Source organism: Antechinus flavipes, chromosome 1, assembly GCF_016432865.1.
Source record: "Antechinus flavipes isolate AdamAnt ecotype Samford, QLD, Australia chromosome 1, AdamAnt_v2, whole genome shotgun sequence".
NCBI classification, from domain to species: domain Eukaryota; kingdom Metazoa; phylum Chordata; class Mammalia; order Dasyuromorphia; family Dasyuridae; genus Antechinus; species Antechinus flavipes.
Genome location: NC_067398.1, coordinates 469,720,354 through 469,737,843, shown reverse-complemented (window position 1 = coordinate 469,737,843; position 17,490 = coordinate 469,720,354). Strand labels below are relative to the sequence as shown.

General features: G+C 33.2%; 1 protein-coding gene across 1 annotated transcript in view; it reads left to right on the top strand.

Annotated features, from left to right (window-relative positions):
- The window catches only part of LOC127546725 (lipoxygenase homology domain-containing protein 1-like), a 407,210-nt gene that overhangs the window by 304,607 nt on the left and 85,113 nt on the right, over window positions 1-17,490 (top strand). The window contains exons 27-28 of the mRNA XM_051973697.1: window positions 9,133-9,287; window positions 11,570-11,648. Of these exons, the coding sequence (XP_051829657.1) occupies window positions 9,133-9,287; window positions 11,570-11,648 (234 nt within the window). The remainder of the gene's footprint in view (window positions 1-9,132; window positions 9,288-11,569; window positions 11,649-17,490) is intronic.

Genomic DNA, 17,490 nt, shown 5'->3' with positions numbered 1-17,490 from the left:
ATTTCTTCCTCCTCCTTTAAAGAAATTTGAAGATTAGGAACCATTTATAATCGAAAATTTTTAGAATACACCATCATCTGAGATATACTGTCTTCTTCACATATCTCTTTCCTCTCCTTTCACAATTAACTCATGAAATCACCTCAGATACAAGCATTTCTAGATATAATTCTTTGCTTTCGAGGTTGTAATTCTAGCTATCTTTCAAAAGTAGTTTCAAATTAAAATTCTACATACTCCAGGAAACTATCTTTGATAATATTAGCAAATATTGAGCTCTCTTGCTTCTGTTATAGCACTTATTTCATGTCCTGGATGTTCTGGTCACTGGTTGTATTTCATTTATCAATTATTTGTTCCTTTATTTCTCTAATGGCCATACTTTTTAATCTTTTTGACAAATTTGTCATTTTTTTCCAAGGGAAAATACCATCTCATGTTTTTCTCTTCTTTCTCTGTCTCTTGACATTGACTAGGTACTTGAATAGGTTGAATTTAATGTATTTGACCACAATTATCAAGTCAGTTTTGGTCTGCCAGTATGGGAGGTAATTATTATAGTGTCATTCTTTCAGGGTTTAACTTCCCATAAGTTCCTAGTCTAACATTGCCCTGCTACAAATTCCTTCTCCTCTCAAACATTATGCAGGATGAGGACCATGGACCATAGAAGACTTTCTCAGAATTTCTGCTGTGCCCCACTTTCTGACCATCTCCAGGAACTTTTTTTATTTTAGGACCAAACATTCAGGCACAAGGAATATGGTCACCAAAAGAATAGTGGAACATTTTTTGATTAGACAAGGAAAGTGAAAACATGAATAATTTTGAACCTCCCATCAAAAAAAGGACACAGAATCATGAAGAATGATTCTTCTGATAATTGCACATATTAAGGGTTATTGTTATTATTCAGTTGTGTTCAACTCCTGTGATCCCATTTAGTGTTTTCTTGGCAAAGATATTGGAGTAGTTTGCCATTTTCCTTCTCATGTTAATTAAAGAAACAGAGTTGAAGTGATGTGCCTACAATCAAACAATTAGTAAGGATCTAAGGTCAGATTTGAACTCATGCCTTCCTGACTTCAGGCACAATGGTCTATCCACTAAGCCATTTAACAATCTCTCTCATATTAATGATTTACTGGCTTGGAAAAAAAATAGCAAAACACATTAGAGATTCCAATAAGCTGATTTAGGAGAAGAAAAAATAATGGCTTTGCATTTAAGACTTAAACTTTGTATTAGCTCAATTATAGTAGTCAATTACTTTGATTCTTGTTCCTTTTCTGGCTCAGATCATTGTCATCTTTTGAATGGATAAAGTTCTTTGAGAAACAATGAGCATGTCAATCACCATTATTTAGTGGCATAAATAGATTGCTGGTGGGTTCAGAGAAAAATTTCCTTCAATAGAATAATACTGCCAAATTAGGCTTGTTAACACAGTTTTCTCCCTTTCTTCTGATTATTCACCATCTGCCATGTTGGCAGGACAGGACTAAGTAGGCTTCTGATCTCTCTCCATTTGTTGTCCTAAGGAATGTTTAGATAACTGACCATTGGACTGCTAAGGATGCCTATTTGGTCTACCATGGCATTTCTAAAAGGACCATCTTTCCAGGAAAATAGAAATTATGATGGGGAAGTGAGACTTATTGCCTTGGGTATTATGCCAGTTCAAGGCACTCTGTCACACATTGGGCTAAGGAAACCATCATTATAATAGAAGTGCATCTGCTCTAAAATGTTTACTTTTACTGGTTTCCTAGTAACGAAAGGATAACTGCCATTTTGAAACAATTGCTTTATAACCTGCAACCAGTTTCAGGTAAATTAGCATCTCTCTGAGCTCACAGCCATTGCCTGATCTGAAAATAAAAATGTGATCTCTGAAGTTTTCCCTTTTAGTATGTGTCATAGCTTCTTACCATTTATCTTGGAGACCTGACAGAAAGGCTTGTGGGGAAAGAATATTATCAGACCAAGTAAAGGAACTGGGTAGATACTAGTGGTTTATTTGATTATACTTGCAAACCCATGCAGGTCATTAATTTTATCAAAGAGGTACATTGAATTCCAAGCCCTGAGTACCCCTGCGCTAGGCTGAATCAGCGTCTTGGCCCACAAACCTTAAATGAAGGCTGAAACTGAAATTTCTCCACATGTTTAATGCTGTATCTCATTTACCATCTGTTTCTGAGTTCTAAATTCTTTGGGCAGTTTATATCAACTTGATTACACAGCAGTAAGTGTTTAAAAGACTTAACTCTTAGAGAACTGACAGAAAACAGATTATAAATGCACTAATTAGCAAATATGACATTTATATAGCACTTTGAGATTTACAATGTGCTTTACCCACAACAAACTCTGTATGTTGTATTAACAATGCTACTGCTGATGGTGAAACTTCCTCTTAAACTTCTATCAGTAGAATCTTTAAATTCTTCAAAACTCATATTGAATTTTATACTATTCCCCTCACTACTAGTGACCTACCTTCCCAACTACCTTGTATTTATTCTGAATATGCTTAAGCAGATATATATTAATATGTATATGTATTCATGTATATAAGAGAAGCAGTGGGACAGAAGGGGTAGAAAACTGGTCTTGAAGCAAAGTAGACCTGGTTTCAATACCCTTCTCTGAAACTTCCTGGCTATGTCATTTTGGGAAAGTCTTTAAACTTTTAATGCTCTAAGATTATAGAATGATGACCTGTATTGGTAGAGGCGACTTTGTGCAAGTTAAGAATGCAAGTTAATTCAAATCTAGCCAAAGACATTTGGAAACTGTGTGACCATTGGAAAGCCATTTTCATCACTGTCTCTTTTCTCATTTGTAAAAAGGCGACAACAATAACATCTGCTTCCTTTGATTTGTGAGAATTATGAGAATAAAGTTAAATAATATTTTATAAAGGTGTTTGCAAACCTTAAAGAGCTATATAAGTGCTAGTTGTTATTTGAAATTTTAAATGTATTTTTGTTCCTTTTATTAAATATTCCCAATTATACTTAAACATTTTAAATTTTAAATTATCTGTCCCTGACCCTTTGAGAAAGCATGTAATATGATATTAATTATACATGTGAAATGATGCAGAGCATATTTCTATAGTAGTTATGATACAAAGAGAAAAAAAACATAGAAAATAAAATTAAAAAAGTGAAAAAGTATGCCCCAATTTGTACTCAGAGTTTATCAGTTCTCACCCTGGAGATATATGACATTTTTTCATCATGGGTTCATTGGAATAGTCTTAGATTATTGTCTTCATTAGAGTAGCTAAGTCTTTTACAGTTGATCATCCTTACAATATTGCTATTATTATATATAATGTTCTTCAGGTTTCATTCACTTTCTTTTTCTTTCAATTCATGTAATCTTTCCAGATTTTCTTGAAGCCATCCTCCTCATCATTACTTATAACACAATAAAATTTCATCACAATCATATACTACAACTTGTTTAGCCATTTCCCAGTGGATAGATATCTTCTCCATTTTCAATTCTTTATGACCATAATAAGAGGTGCTATAAATGTTTCTATAAAAATAAGTCCTTTATTCTTTCATTTGATCTCTTTGGAATATACACAGTGGTGTTATTGCTGGGTCAAAGGCTATGTACAATTTGATAGTGATTCAGGTATAATTCAAATTTTTCTACAGAATGGTGGGACCAGTTCACACCTCCTCCCACTTTTGCCATATAACTACCAGGATTTGTCATTTTCTTTTTCTGTTATACCAGCTAATCTGAGAGGTGTGAGGCAGTATTTCAGAGCTGTTTAATTTTCATTTTAAATCAATAGTGATTTATAACATTTTCTATGTGACTTGTTAGTTTTGATTTCTTCTAAAAACTGACTGTTTACTTTCTTTGATTAGTTATCAAATAGGAAATTGGGTTATTTTTATTGTAGTATAGAAACTTGCTGTAAAAATTTTTCCTATTTTCCTGCTTCCTTTCTAATTTTGGTTTCATTAGATTTGTTTTGCAAAAATTTTTAATTTTATATAATCAAAAGTATCTGTTCTACCTCTGTGATCCTCTTTATCTATTTTTTCATCATAAATTACTCCCTTTTCCTTAGATCTGACTGGTTAATTTTCCCATGCTCCTGCAATTTACTTATGGTACCATCTTTTATGTCTAAATAATTATATATAATATATGTATACACACACACACACACACACACACACATATAAAAGATATTGGCCTATGTCATGTTTCTTTGAAGCTCTTACCCAGTTTTCAAACACTAGATCATTATGATAATTTGCTATTGTGTATTGTATACCTAATCTTTTTCACTGATCTATTACTCTGTTTCTTAACCACCAAATTGTTTTGATGATTACTGCTTTGTAATATAGTTTAAGAGTCTTTACTGCTCAGCTACTTTTATTCATATTTTTCATTGATTCCCTTAATATTCTTGACTTTTTATTTTTCTAGATATACTTTGTTATCATTTTTTAGCTTCATAAAATAATTCCTTGATAGTTTGATTGGTATGGAACTGAATAAATTAGGTAGAATTGTCATTTTTAATATACTTGCTCAGCCTAACTATGAGCAATGAATATTTCTCCAATTGTTTAGATCTGTCTTTGTGTGAAAAGGGTTTTGTAACTATATTTACATGATAAACATGAATTTGTCTTGGCAAGGAGACACTCAAGTATTCTATATTGCTTCTAGTTATTTTAAATGAAATTTTCCTTTCTATTTTTTCCTGCTGGGCTTTCTGGATAGTATATAGAAATGCTGATGCTTTATATGGGCTTGTTTTTTTTTTTTTTTCTATGCTGCAACTTAGCTAAAGTTGTTGATTATTCCCTCTAATTTTAGTTGATTCTCTAAAATTTTCTAAATATACCATGATAACATTTGCAGAGTAATCATTTTGTTTTCTAATTGCCTATTTTTAATTCCTTCAATTTTTTTTTAGTTGTGTTATTTCTATAGTTAGTATATCTAATACAATCTTGAATAGTAGTATTGATAAGGGACACTCTTGCTTCATCTCTGATCTTACTGGGATGTTTTCTGATTTGTCCCATTGCAGATAATGCTTATCCTTGATTTTAAGTTGTCAACTAATGGAAACTCATTTCAGATGCAATACTAAATAATTGCTATAATTCTATAAGAATATTTGATAGCCCTATGCAGTGTTGCAGATATGGTCTTCATTGAGTACACATAGTTCTGTTTATTGCTTGACAAATAACTACAATCCTGTGTCATAGTGTTATCAACTATGTTCTACTTATATCCTAATTTTATGTACTATAGCATCAACAGCTTCATGAATGTGTCTATGTCACTGATAAATATTGATCAGAATACATCAAAGGAAAGAATCCATTAACACAACACTCAGTAACTTTCTAGGTTGACAATTAATCTAGAAATTAAACACTTTTTCGAAATCACTTAAGTGACTCTCAATTCATAGTCGTGAAATATCACTTACCTCCTATTTATCTCTCTTGTTTACAGAAGCATTATAAGAGATTTTTATCCATTTTGGAAATAGAAATATAACTACGTCATTACTAGTATAAATTATAGACCATATGATCAGTTAGAAAATATGGATGATGTTTTATTGATTCTTATTCTAAAACTTGTATGGAAGCAAAACATGATAGAGAAATTCAGTTTTGCTGACATTTGTTGGAAATTTCATTCTAATCACATCAGAGTATTACACTAAGCCATGATGATTTCATCATGGTCATGACTTCCTTTGTTATTCCAAATTGAAACACACTATATATCTTCATGGAAACTTGTGAGTTTTATAACTTTCAGTCGCAAAAAAAAAAATAAGTCTTCACATGATTCTGATGCTGATTAATCAGCTAGTTCTGAGATAAAGTCAGCCATAAATATCACACAATCCATGAAATTCCTGTTCTAAAAGTTAATAGTAATTAATAATAAGTCATTGATATGAACAAAAAAGGAAGTAAATAGGACAAAGAAGATTGTATTTGAATTTATATTAAATTGACATTAAAAGGAAGTAGCAGGATACATTAGAAAAAATAATTTGGAGCTAAAAGGTATGGTTTTCAATCCCAACTTTCCCACTTATTATCTGTGAGACACTGAAAAAATTATTTAAACTTTCTGTGCCTCAGTTTCATTGGTAAAATATAAGAGGCATTGTAATGAATTATCTCTAAAATTTCTTCTAGTTCTAAATCAATAATCCTATAGTCTCATAGGGAATATATAATAAAATCCCCTAATGTGCTAAAATATGTAGAAGTTTTAAATGGGCAAGAAAACCTTAAATGACTAACATTTTGATTTGGACTAGATCTTATGATTGCAGGGTGATAGTATGTGAGAAAAACTAATATTATTTCCCTTTAAGATATATTTTAATATATGCATAAATACAATTGCTTTAATGTAGAGGAGGAAGAGAGAGAGAAAGGGAGGAAAAGAGGGAGGGAGAAAAGGAAATCTCTATTAATATTTTCTTCTCAAATTATTACAATATTTTGAACAGGATGATATTGTAAACTTCATTCAAAACATCATATTAGCCATAAGAAATCAAAATAATTTTTAAGTAGCTGTGGTAATATTGAATTCTGAAGCATGTGTCTGAAGAAGGAGGGAAATAATAAAGATCAACACATAGCTATGATGCTCTCCTCAGAAAGCATGGGCCTGTATGCTATGTAGAAAAGGAACCCTTAAAGAATGATGCTGAATGGCATCAACATGTGCCTTTCAGAAAGACCATCCAGCACTGGCCAGAAGATGAAAATGAGACTATTAATGTTTGCTGAGGGACACTGAAATGGGCATTGACCTGATATAAACAATAAACAATGCTATCAAAACAACTGCAATATAAATGAGAAGCAAGGTCTGCTAATTGAAAATAGATGCAGAAGAGTAGCAGTCATAGATCAGAATGAATTGAATGGATCTTTGATGGATCAGAAAAACCAATAAAAATAACAAAACATCTTATTAATTAGTTGATCAGTCAATTAACTTCTTACCAAGAAAAGCACAGTAGGGATGTCTGTTGTTTGAAGTATTCAGGTTGGCAAAAGTGGGCAAGAGAAAGAAACCATAAATTCTTCAGTTTTTAATTCTATTTTCTCTATCAAAGAGAATGATTTTTATATTAGAAGGATTAAAGAAAAATGGTTAAAAAGGAGTTGAAACACAATAAAACCAAGGAAATATTAAAATAGCATTTAGTTGCTATTCTCAATGAATTCAATTCACTAGCTTTGGATAAATTATATTACAAAATCCTAAAAGAGCAGGCAAATGAGAATGCTAAGCCATGGCCAGTGATTTTAAAAGGTCCTGAAGAATTAGATGGGATGTAAATAAATGTTGTTGTTGGTTTAAATGCAATAGAAAGGGGCTAAAAAATTTCTAGAAGAGGAATGATGAGGAGGAGGAGAAAAAAGAGAAGGAAGAAAAAGGAGAAAAACAGGCTTTTGGAGAAAGGGGATGAGAAAAGGTAGAGGAAGAATAAAAAAGTAATAAGAAAGTGGTGCCATTTACATAGTGGAGTGTGTTATTTTTATGATTGAAACATAAGTAAACTTGTACACAAATAATTTCATCATCATGTTTGATGAATGCATTCTTTTCTCATATCTAATAGTTTTCAGTGCTCTTTAATACAGAAGATTCCTTACTGCTAACTAAAAATAGAACCTAGAACTGATTTGGCTGTGTTTCATTTTGAGATTTGCTATTTACCAGATCTGAAAACTACAGTAATTTTTTTTTTTGTCAGCAATTAAAAAGTTTGTGGATTTTTTTCCTTTGCCCTTCTTTTACTATTTAGATGCAAAAAGCCTCTTGAAGGTTTAAAACCAAATTCAATTGCATTTTACTCAATAGTAGTTTAGGATATGAGATAATTCATTTCTACACATCTTTCGTTCCTCATCACAATATGGAGAGAATGGTTAGCTCTCAAATTCTATGCCAGGAAGTAGAAGTCCTGGCAAGGAACTACTAAATTGGGAGACCTTCACATAAAAGTCCAGTATACTAACGTGTGTTTTCTGAGGATCAAATAAGTTCTATTAGAAGATATTAATTGTAAGGTTAGCCATAGGGTGATAATAGCAACTCTCAAAAACATTTTAAGAAACTATCTAGAATCATGGTCTCTAGTGGAGGGATAGCCCAAATACTAAAAATCACAAATTTTAAAAATATTAAAATAATATTATAAGATAAACCCTGTTTGGTTCTGTTTCATAACATTTCCCAACCGAAGCAGATTTGTCTTTTTAAAGGTTGTGCTGATGGAAACACAGGCAATGTTCCTCACTTACATTGTTTTTCCACTTCTTGCATTTTTATATCTTGTACTTTGGAGAATGTTAATGGGAGTTTCTGTGAATGCATTTGCACAATGATGAGTTATCTAAGTTCTAAAAAGTTCAGAAACCTTTGTAGTAAAAGACACTATGTCCAAGATATTATTCATTTTTAGCAGTATTAGTAAAAATAACCTCATTCCTAATTAATGACTTTTTATTAACATCTTGGAAATTGTCCTAAACTTAAGGTCAAATTTTCTGTGTTATAATCTGCTAGTTCCCCTTTAGACTATTTTTTAAAGATTGTATTTAAATTTGCATCTCTTTAGGATCTCTATATTCCTTCCCTCCCCTCTCGAGGGCTATTAAAAATCCCCATTATTAGAATAGTAATCTCTGTGAAGTAGCAGCATGAGTGACCAGCTGTGATTAGAACAGCCAAACTTCAGGGGGAAAAATTGCCACTTTCATCTAATTAAGAGAGAATTTTTTAATATAACTTCCTCTAATAACTGGAAAAGTATAGTGGTTATTTAGAGAACATAATTGCTAGCAATAATTATTTTGAAGCAGGAGTTCCAGGAACAGTGGGGAGACTATGAATTGGGTTCAAAGTAAAAAAAAAAAAAGTTATAAGATTTGGGTTCAGAGACCTTGCAGCACCTAACATACAGGAAAGTAAAATCATTTTCTGATTCCCCTTTCAAGTGTACTTTAAATAGATTTAAAAGGAGGAAGAAACAGAAATAAATGAAATAATAGTGTACATTTTCTGACATTTTAGTGGTGGTTTATGAGATTCATGTCTACACTGGATCAAAACTCGGAGCTGAAACAGATTCTAATGTGTTAATCAACCTTTTTGGAACCAGGGGAGATTCTGGGAAACGAAGGCTTCATCAGTCCAAAAACAATCAGGTCAAGTTCCGACAAGGACAGGTAAAGAAAGCTTTCCTACCACAACCTTGACAGTTCTGCTCTCTCCTGTATGCCAATTTTCACATATATTACCAGATAGATATAGTCTACCTTGCCTTTCTAATATTCAATTCACATATCATTTGTTATCCAGACAGTTCACTGAAGAATTTTCACCTTTGCCTTTTATTGTAATTTTTTTCTTATTATTTGCTTTTAGGTTAGGAGTTGAAAAAAATGAATTCTAGACCTAATTCCACCTCCGAAGAGCCATATGGCAATGAGATCCATGATTTTGTGGTTCCCTCATCAAAAAATATTTACTGAGTAATTTCTTAAGTGTTTATCTCACATGACTGAAATGCATAGCCTTTATACCTCTGCCATGTAAAATTAATTACTTCCTTAATTCAAGCATCATTATCTACAGACTTTCTTGATGCCTCTAGTACCCTTCTTCCCTAACTACCTTCTATTTGTATGTATTCAATCTGCAAAGGAAAAAAAAAACCCAAAACACTGAGACAGAGCTCCAAGCTAACAACACTTTATTAAAGAGTCCATTGTCCCTTTAAATGGACCTTACATCTTCCTCATAATCTGAAATGCTTCCTGGTCCCCAAAGCTTTACTTTTATAGGGCTCGATACTCAGACACTTAGAGAGGCAAAGTAAAAATGCAGTTTCATTGGTTAATAGATCTTGCTTTTAACCTTTCCAGAAGCACCAGAAATGATGCATCAGCATGGATGTTAACAAAATGGGCAAGGCAAGGGTCATTTATGGTGACTGAATAATCATAAGATGATCACCTGCTCATGTTAAGCAAGGGAAGATGGTCTAGAGGGACAAAAAGAAGTTGGAAAACTTTCTATATCATGTCAAGACATCTTACCCACACTGGGCTTCATCATGAACTCATTATTTAAAAGGGCAGAAGTCCTCTAGTCAGTATTCTTGTAGTTATGAAAGTGAACTTCATTACCCGTTAGTGAATAGTAAACCTAACTTTTAGTTTAAAGTTAGAGGCCTATTTAAGAGGTAATCTATCCAACCTTATCTAATTATTGCTATATCTAAGATATGTGAAATGTATCTATTAATGTCTGTAATTTCTTTAGTCATATTGTATCTGTATGTACATTAAGTCATGTATGTGCTAAATACATATTGCTATATAAATATATCACTAGTAATTGATAACAATCATTATCTCTATGGAATAATTCTGAACTGATTAATCTGATTGGAGCAAAAGAGGGGTCTAATTAAAATAATTTTTGTCTCATATACATACATATCACATATACACACACACATATATACATTTATGTTTACACACTTAAACTATATGTGTAAAATTCACAAATACAATGGTTTCTAAAGAGAGAGATAATATAGCGAGAGCACCATTTTAGTAAAATCACTTTGGCAGCTGAAGGGAGGAAATGAGAAATGGCAACATAGGGAGGCCAGTTAAGGACTACTACAGTAATCCAGTTGAGAGATGGGCAGGCCTGAGCTAAGGTGTAGCTTTATCAGTGGAAAGAAGTGATGGTAGAAATGAGACTTTGCAACAGATTGGACATATGGTGTGAATGAGTGTGACTACTTGAGGCTGAAAGCAAAGCTGAGAGATGGGAGCTACTGATGCCCTGAATAGTAATAACATTTGGAAGAGGGGGGGATGTTATAATGAGAATGAGTTATGTGTTGAACAATAGGACATAAAATTTAAAGTGACCAAAAGGCCACCTTAATGATGTGGGACTGGACATCACGACAGAGAATAGGGCTGGATATAGAGATCTGAGAATCATCTATAGAGAAATAATGAACCCCGAGAGAAATGATAAGAATGTGATATGAGGTAGAAGAAAGGGAAAAGAGAAGCTGTCCCAGCCCAGAGATGGGATTGGTACCCAGCATTAGAGAGTGTATGACCTTGAAGAAGATCCAACATAGGTAACAAAGAGAGAACTACCCGATGAATAGAAGCAGAGGGAGAAAGAGCAGTGTGCCAAGAAAACCTAGAAAAAACAGAGATTAGAAAAATGATCTCCAAAGTCATAAATAAAAGAGCCAATATCAGGACCCCAAAAACAGGAAAGCATATTCACTATTACAAAAACAGTCAAAACTACTTTGACTGTAGATTATCTTGTTTTTAACCCTCTCCAGATAATTTGCTGTTTAGATTAATATTTGTTCAGAGAAAATAATGAGAACACAAACAAAGCACTTTAAGGTTTGCTAAATAATGTACATACATAATATACCTTCATCGTCTCTTTCATTGTGTAGGTGGACGTCTTTTTCATTAGGGCTGTGTCTCTTGGAGAACTGAAGAAAGTTTTAATTAGTCATGATGGAACTGGCCCAGGTAAGAGACAGATTTCTGATGAGAAAGTTTGTTTTGCAAACTGTTCAATGAAGTGGAAAAGTTAGGTTATAGTGATGATAGAAGGCAAAAGTAGCAGGGCCCACATGAACAGTGATAGAGAAATCCCTTTTATGTCAATCATTTATGTGGATTTACAAGTAAAGATAATGTTGAATTCTATTTGAATTTAACATTAAACATTTTGAAATAGGCTTTTTACATGAGAGTCATGGCTGGGAATCAGAAAATTGGAACTTGGATGACTGGGCAAATCCCCTAACCTCTCTTTACCTCAGTTTTCCCATGTGTATACCGAGGAAAATGATATTTCTTCTTTAAGTTTCTGTGAGAAATAAATGAATGGCATTATAGAATAACTGATTTAGAGATAGAAGGAATTTGAAAGACTATTTAATCCAATCCCCATATTTATAGAAAAGCAGCTATATTGGCCAAGAGAGATTAAGTTAACTTACCTAACATCACTATGTACATAAATGCTTTGTGACAACAAAATTAGCATAAACAGGAGTTTTGGCCTGATAATATTGCTATATATTATTGCTAAGTATATATTTTATTTTTTAAAATGTCAACAAATTGTTTCTAGGCATAGTGCACTTTACTACCGCTATTAATACTACTACTTCTGTTATTAATTATAGTTTGCATTTATATTGTACATTGTAGTTTACAAAGTACTTTAAGTATATTAGCTCATCTCATCCTCACAAGAGCGGTAGCAAATATTATTTTCCTCATTTTATCAATGAGGGAACTGAATTTCAGAGACATTGACTAATTTTACTAAGTCATGTAGCCAGGTAGTTGCAGAACTGAACTTGGACCCAAATCTTTTAATTCTAAATTCAACGTCTTCTTTATTATATCACATGGGCTTTATAAGATGGCTTTGGGTAAAAGGAAAAGTAAACTATTGAAATGAAATGAAGTAACATTAAAATAGCATTTAAAAGAAAGTAGGTTTTTTCATAATAATTAAAATGAAAATGAAGAAAGGAGAAAAAAAAGCAGAGTAAGGAGAAAATTAACTTCTAAAAGGATTAGAGGGACAACTATTGGAGCGGCAGACAGAAAAATGTGAGTTTGAACCAAGGAAGCAAAAATAATTATACCATCTTTTGTGAAAAGTGACAATTCAGACTCAGTATTTGTTGGAATCCTTACTAACTGCTAACTAATTAGAGTTGATCTAATCTTACAAGAAGATGTTTTGGGCAGAACCTGAAACAAGGTACTAAGTAGAACTAATTAATACAAGGCTTGTGTTCACACCTTTACTCATTGGAGTTCAATGAGTTCACACCTCCCTTGAAGCTCTTTGGGCCAGAGAGCACTATGGGAGAAAACCCACAATCCCTCTCTTGAGCATAAATAGAGCTTCAATGGGCCTGTCGGGAAGTTCTTCAGAGTGAAGAAGCTACAAGTCGAGATTTCAGAGATTCATTCCATCTCTGTGCTGGTTGGAGGCAGAAGAAAGCAGAGGCAGAGGCTGAAGGACCAGACCTTTGGATTTGGCGACATTCGGAGGGAGCTCTTGGAACCAAGCAGAGAGATAGACCTCTAAGCTAACCGGGCTATATTGGAGATAATAAAAGATCTGAACTTTTATCACCTGGCTGCTTTTTGAGAAGAAAAAGCTCACCACATTTTGGTGCCCGAACAGGGACTGATTCAGATCCATCTGAACTAGATCACAACAAGTATTAACAAGATTGTATATTTTGAATTGTTCTCAGTAATGTGGCTAGGTTGTCATTGATCCCTTATTGCTCTCTCACTCAGTCACTTGTGCAACTCAACGGCACAATGATTTGGATAGAGTTAGACAAAAAGTTGGCAGCAATAAAACACTGTGAAGCTACGTGGGCCGTAGGAGAATGTTCACAGAGTAGTTTTTAATCCCTGTTTTACCTATGTTCTTGTTTGATCATACTAACATTAGCTCTCCAAAGGGGATGCTAACAAGTCATTTTAAAGGGCTTAAATATAGAAAAAATAGTAACTGAACCATACTTAGAAAAAGCCACCGTGACCAGCTTCTGGAATATAAAGAGAAGGTAGAAGTCTTTCCATGTGTGACTATATATACCTGAAGGCAAAGATAAGGGGAAATTAGTTATCTGCTTTGTATATGTCTTGAGTCTACATATTTGTGTATGCATTCTCTCCATTTTTATCTCTGTTTCCCAAGTGCCTAGCACATAATAGATATAAGATTCCTATTAATGGAATGATGAATTTAAAGGGATTGGAAGAGTAAATTGTGTTGTCTTGTTTTTTTAGTTTAATCCTCTATTGGAGATTTCTTGGATAGAAAAGCATAACAGTAAGGGAATAGACTATTAGAATTTTGAATAGACCATATCTAAATATCTTTAAATATGTCCAGGGATAGAAAAAGTTGGTATTCTAAAGGCAGTTCTAGGTATGGAGTCAGAATCCTGGAGTACAAATCCCAGCTTTGACTCTTACCAGCTCTGCAATCTTGGCAGAGCCTCAGATTTGCTCAGATGATTAAAATGAATACATTAAGCTTTAGTAATTTCCCAAGATCCCTTTCAGTCATTTTGGTCATATGTGACTCTTCATGACCCCATTTAGGGTCTCCTTGTCAAAGATATTAGAGTGGCTGCCATTTCCTTCTCTAGTTTATTTTACATGGGGACACTAAGGCAAACAGGATTAAGTGACTTGTCCAGACTCACACAGTTAATGTTGGAAGCTTGATTTGAACTCAGGTCTTCCTGACTCCAGGTTCAGTACAGTGTCCACTTTGCCACCTAGCAAGTTCACCCACCTACTCAATTTTAAAAACAGAACTCAAAACCAGGCCTCCATATGACAAATCTAGTGATCCTCCCCCCCACCTCCACTGCCCCAAGATGACTTTCTTCTTAACAAAGAGGTTATAGTTAGGTGGGGGAAAGAAGGTGATTTTAAAGCATGCTCCCTTTTGGAAGAAAGTAGATTCATTTGTGAAATGTAGGAAGTTGGGTTGGGCAACATGATGGCATTATAAAAACATACCCTAAGGTTGGATAGAGGTGCAGAAAAGAAGGGAGATGAAACAGATTTATCTCTACTGTTCAGTATTGTCAAGGGCATTAGTTATTTTTATTTCTTCTTTCTTTTAAAAAATGTAGTCAACTGTTACCCATCATTTACACATATGTTGAATTGAATAGTTACTATGATACTTCCTTATTTTGCAAATGAGACACTGATGAAATATCAATAATTTTTTATTCTACAAAAGAACTATAGATGAAATCTGATGATTAAAAGAAAGAGTATATGAACACATTGTGTTCCTTAACAAAATTAGGTATGTTCCAAGAGATAGCTTTTAGAACCAGTGCTCCATTTACCCAGCTCTAGTGGGTTCATTATATAGTAGTAATAGACTTAGAACAGATTATGAACAGATTAACAGATTTAAACAGATTATGGTGAATTCTTAACATCTGAACATCCTTGTCTTTAACAGCTTTTATTTGAAACAAAACTCACAAACCAAATAAAAAATTAAGGAAAATAGGGAAAGAATAAATGATGTTTTATCACAAGATATTTGCATTTCTTTTGCCTGAAAATAAATTATGGTTCATTTCTCTCCATTCCTTTCCACCTCAAGCATTCCAAGCATCTGATGAAATCTTACTTATACTAGTAATCCACTGAGATCCAAAGAATATTGTTCACTTTTCAAATTCCCATGCAAATTCATTATAGAAAGGCTGTGCCTCTATTTTATCTTCAGGTCATTTCAAATTGAAAAATATGACTCCCAGCAATAATTTCATTTTAAAGAAGTTCCATTTGAAAAGTGAAATAAATTTGCAGAACATGAATTTCTTAAAAAATTTTTTTAGCCTGTATTCAGTCTCAATTACTATTTTTGTGCACAAAAGAGTACTTCTTTGCACCCTTGATGTTCAAGAAAAGTTAATACAATTTTTATGGAGGAACTGAGGAACAGAGAAAAATCTAGTTCAAAATTCTGACAGTATTATTGAAAAGTATAGACCTTTCCTTAAATAGAATGGAATGGAATAGGAAAAGCACTGACATTAAGATCAAAAGACCTGGATTTAAATCCCAACTCTGCTATATGCTGTTTAATTGACCTTCAGGCTCAATTTTTTCATCAATAAAATGGTAAGATTGACCAATTCTAAATTTGGTGACAAAGGGAAAAGTACAGTGGTGGATAGAATGTGGGACTTGAAGTGTGGAGACCTAGATTCAAATTCTTCCCAGATGCCTAATATGCACATCAGATGATGTGACAAATCATCTCACATCTCAGGGCCCCAGGTCTCTCATCTGTAAAATGAGAGTGATACTTGCACTATTTACCTTGTGGGGTAAATAAACTTCCCTATAGGGAGGGAAGCTTTCTGAAAATCTTAAGATATAACACAAGTAATTTCTAAGATTTTTTTGGGGGGGGTTAGGGACTGTTTTTTCTTCTTTTTTATATATAGTGTGTTTAGCACAGTACCTGGCGCATAGTAGTCATTTAACAAATATTTATTGAGTTAAATTAAATATAAATAATGCTAATATATAGCTTTTTGATATAATGTTACCCATAGGGATCCTTATAAATAACTTAGTGACCTCCCTTTCTACTTGAGTTTGATACCATCGATGTAAAAATCTTCTTGATGAACTTTTTCTACTAATATAAATCGTTACCTTCTCATTTAAGAGCAGAATCATATAACCAATATGTATCAAAGACCATGCTTGAATCCTGGTCTTGCAGTCTTATAGGAAGCACTCTAAATATTATACCATGCTGTCTCTTAAGTTTCCATATGTCTCTAAACTTTATGATTCTCTGGATGCTGAGTGCTTTTCCATGAACAGTAATTGGAGATATCATTCTCTGTTGCTATGATTTGAAATGTGTATATTACCTATCCTATTAAACATTTCATCAATTAACTTTTGTTAATTGATTTTATAATGGAAATGTTATAATAGACAATGCAGCTTTTAAAAAGGCAATTGAAATATAATGGTTGGTATACTTCTTGTCAGACTTCAAAAGTGTAGTTATTCTCATTTATCTATTTAATCCAGGCAATGGATGGTTTCTTGAGAAGATTATTATTAAATTTAAAGAAGAAGAGGATCAAGAGGTTCTGTTTCCATGTGACAGGTATATAATTCATTGATAAAAATTACACAATTTTCACTATGCCTGGGCATTACCATTATCCCAAGGTGTTGTCTTTGAGCTTAGATTCCAGGATAATTTTTCTACATATTTGTCTTTCTACATATTGTTATTTAATAAATCTGGCTATTTCATTCATCATAACTCTTGAGTCTCTTGAATCTTCTTTTTCTCTTCTCTTCTTTCTAGTTTTCCAAATCTGTTTTCTAGACCTTTATTAGTTTATATGAATTACTTTAATCTCTCTTGCTGTTCTTTCTATTCCAAACTGTACTGGATGTCATGTGGTCCAAGTTTCATTATTCTCATTTTCTAGATGAGGAAACTAAAACTGGGAAAGTTTATGTATCTTGCCCCAAGCCAAACAGCAGTGGAAGGCAGGTCTAGGATAAAACTGAGGTCTTCTGAATGAGAGGGAGGATGTTCAATTCACTAAATCATGTTGCCTCCCACTGCTAATAGAATTATGCCTCACTGCCTCTTCCCATCAGAGATCTTACAGATAAACAAGATTCTATAGAAGCTGTTCCTAAAATTCCTGTCTAGCTTTAATTGACCTTCCAGACAGCACAGTGGATATAGCTCTGAACTAAGAGTCAGGAAGACTGGAATTCATATCTAGACTCTGAC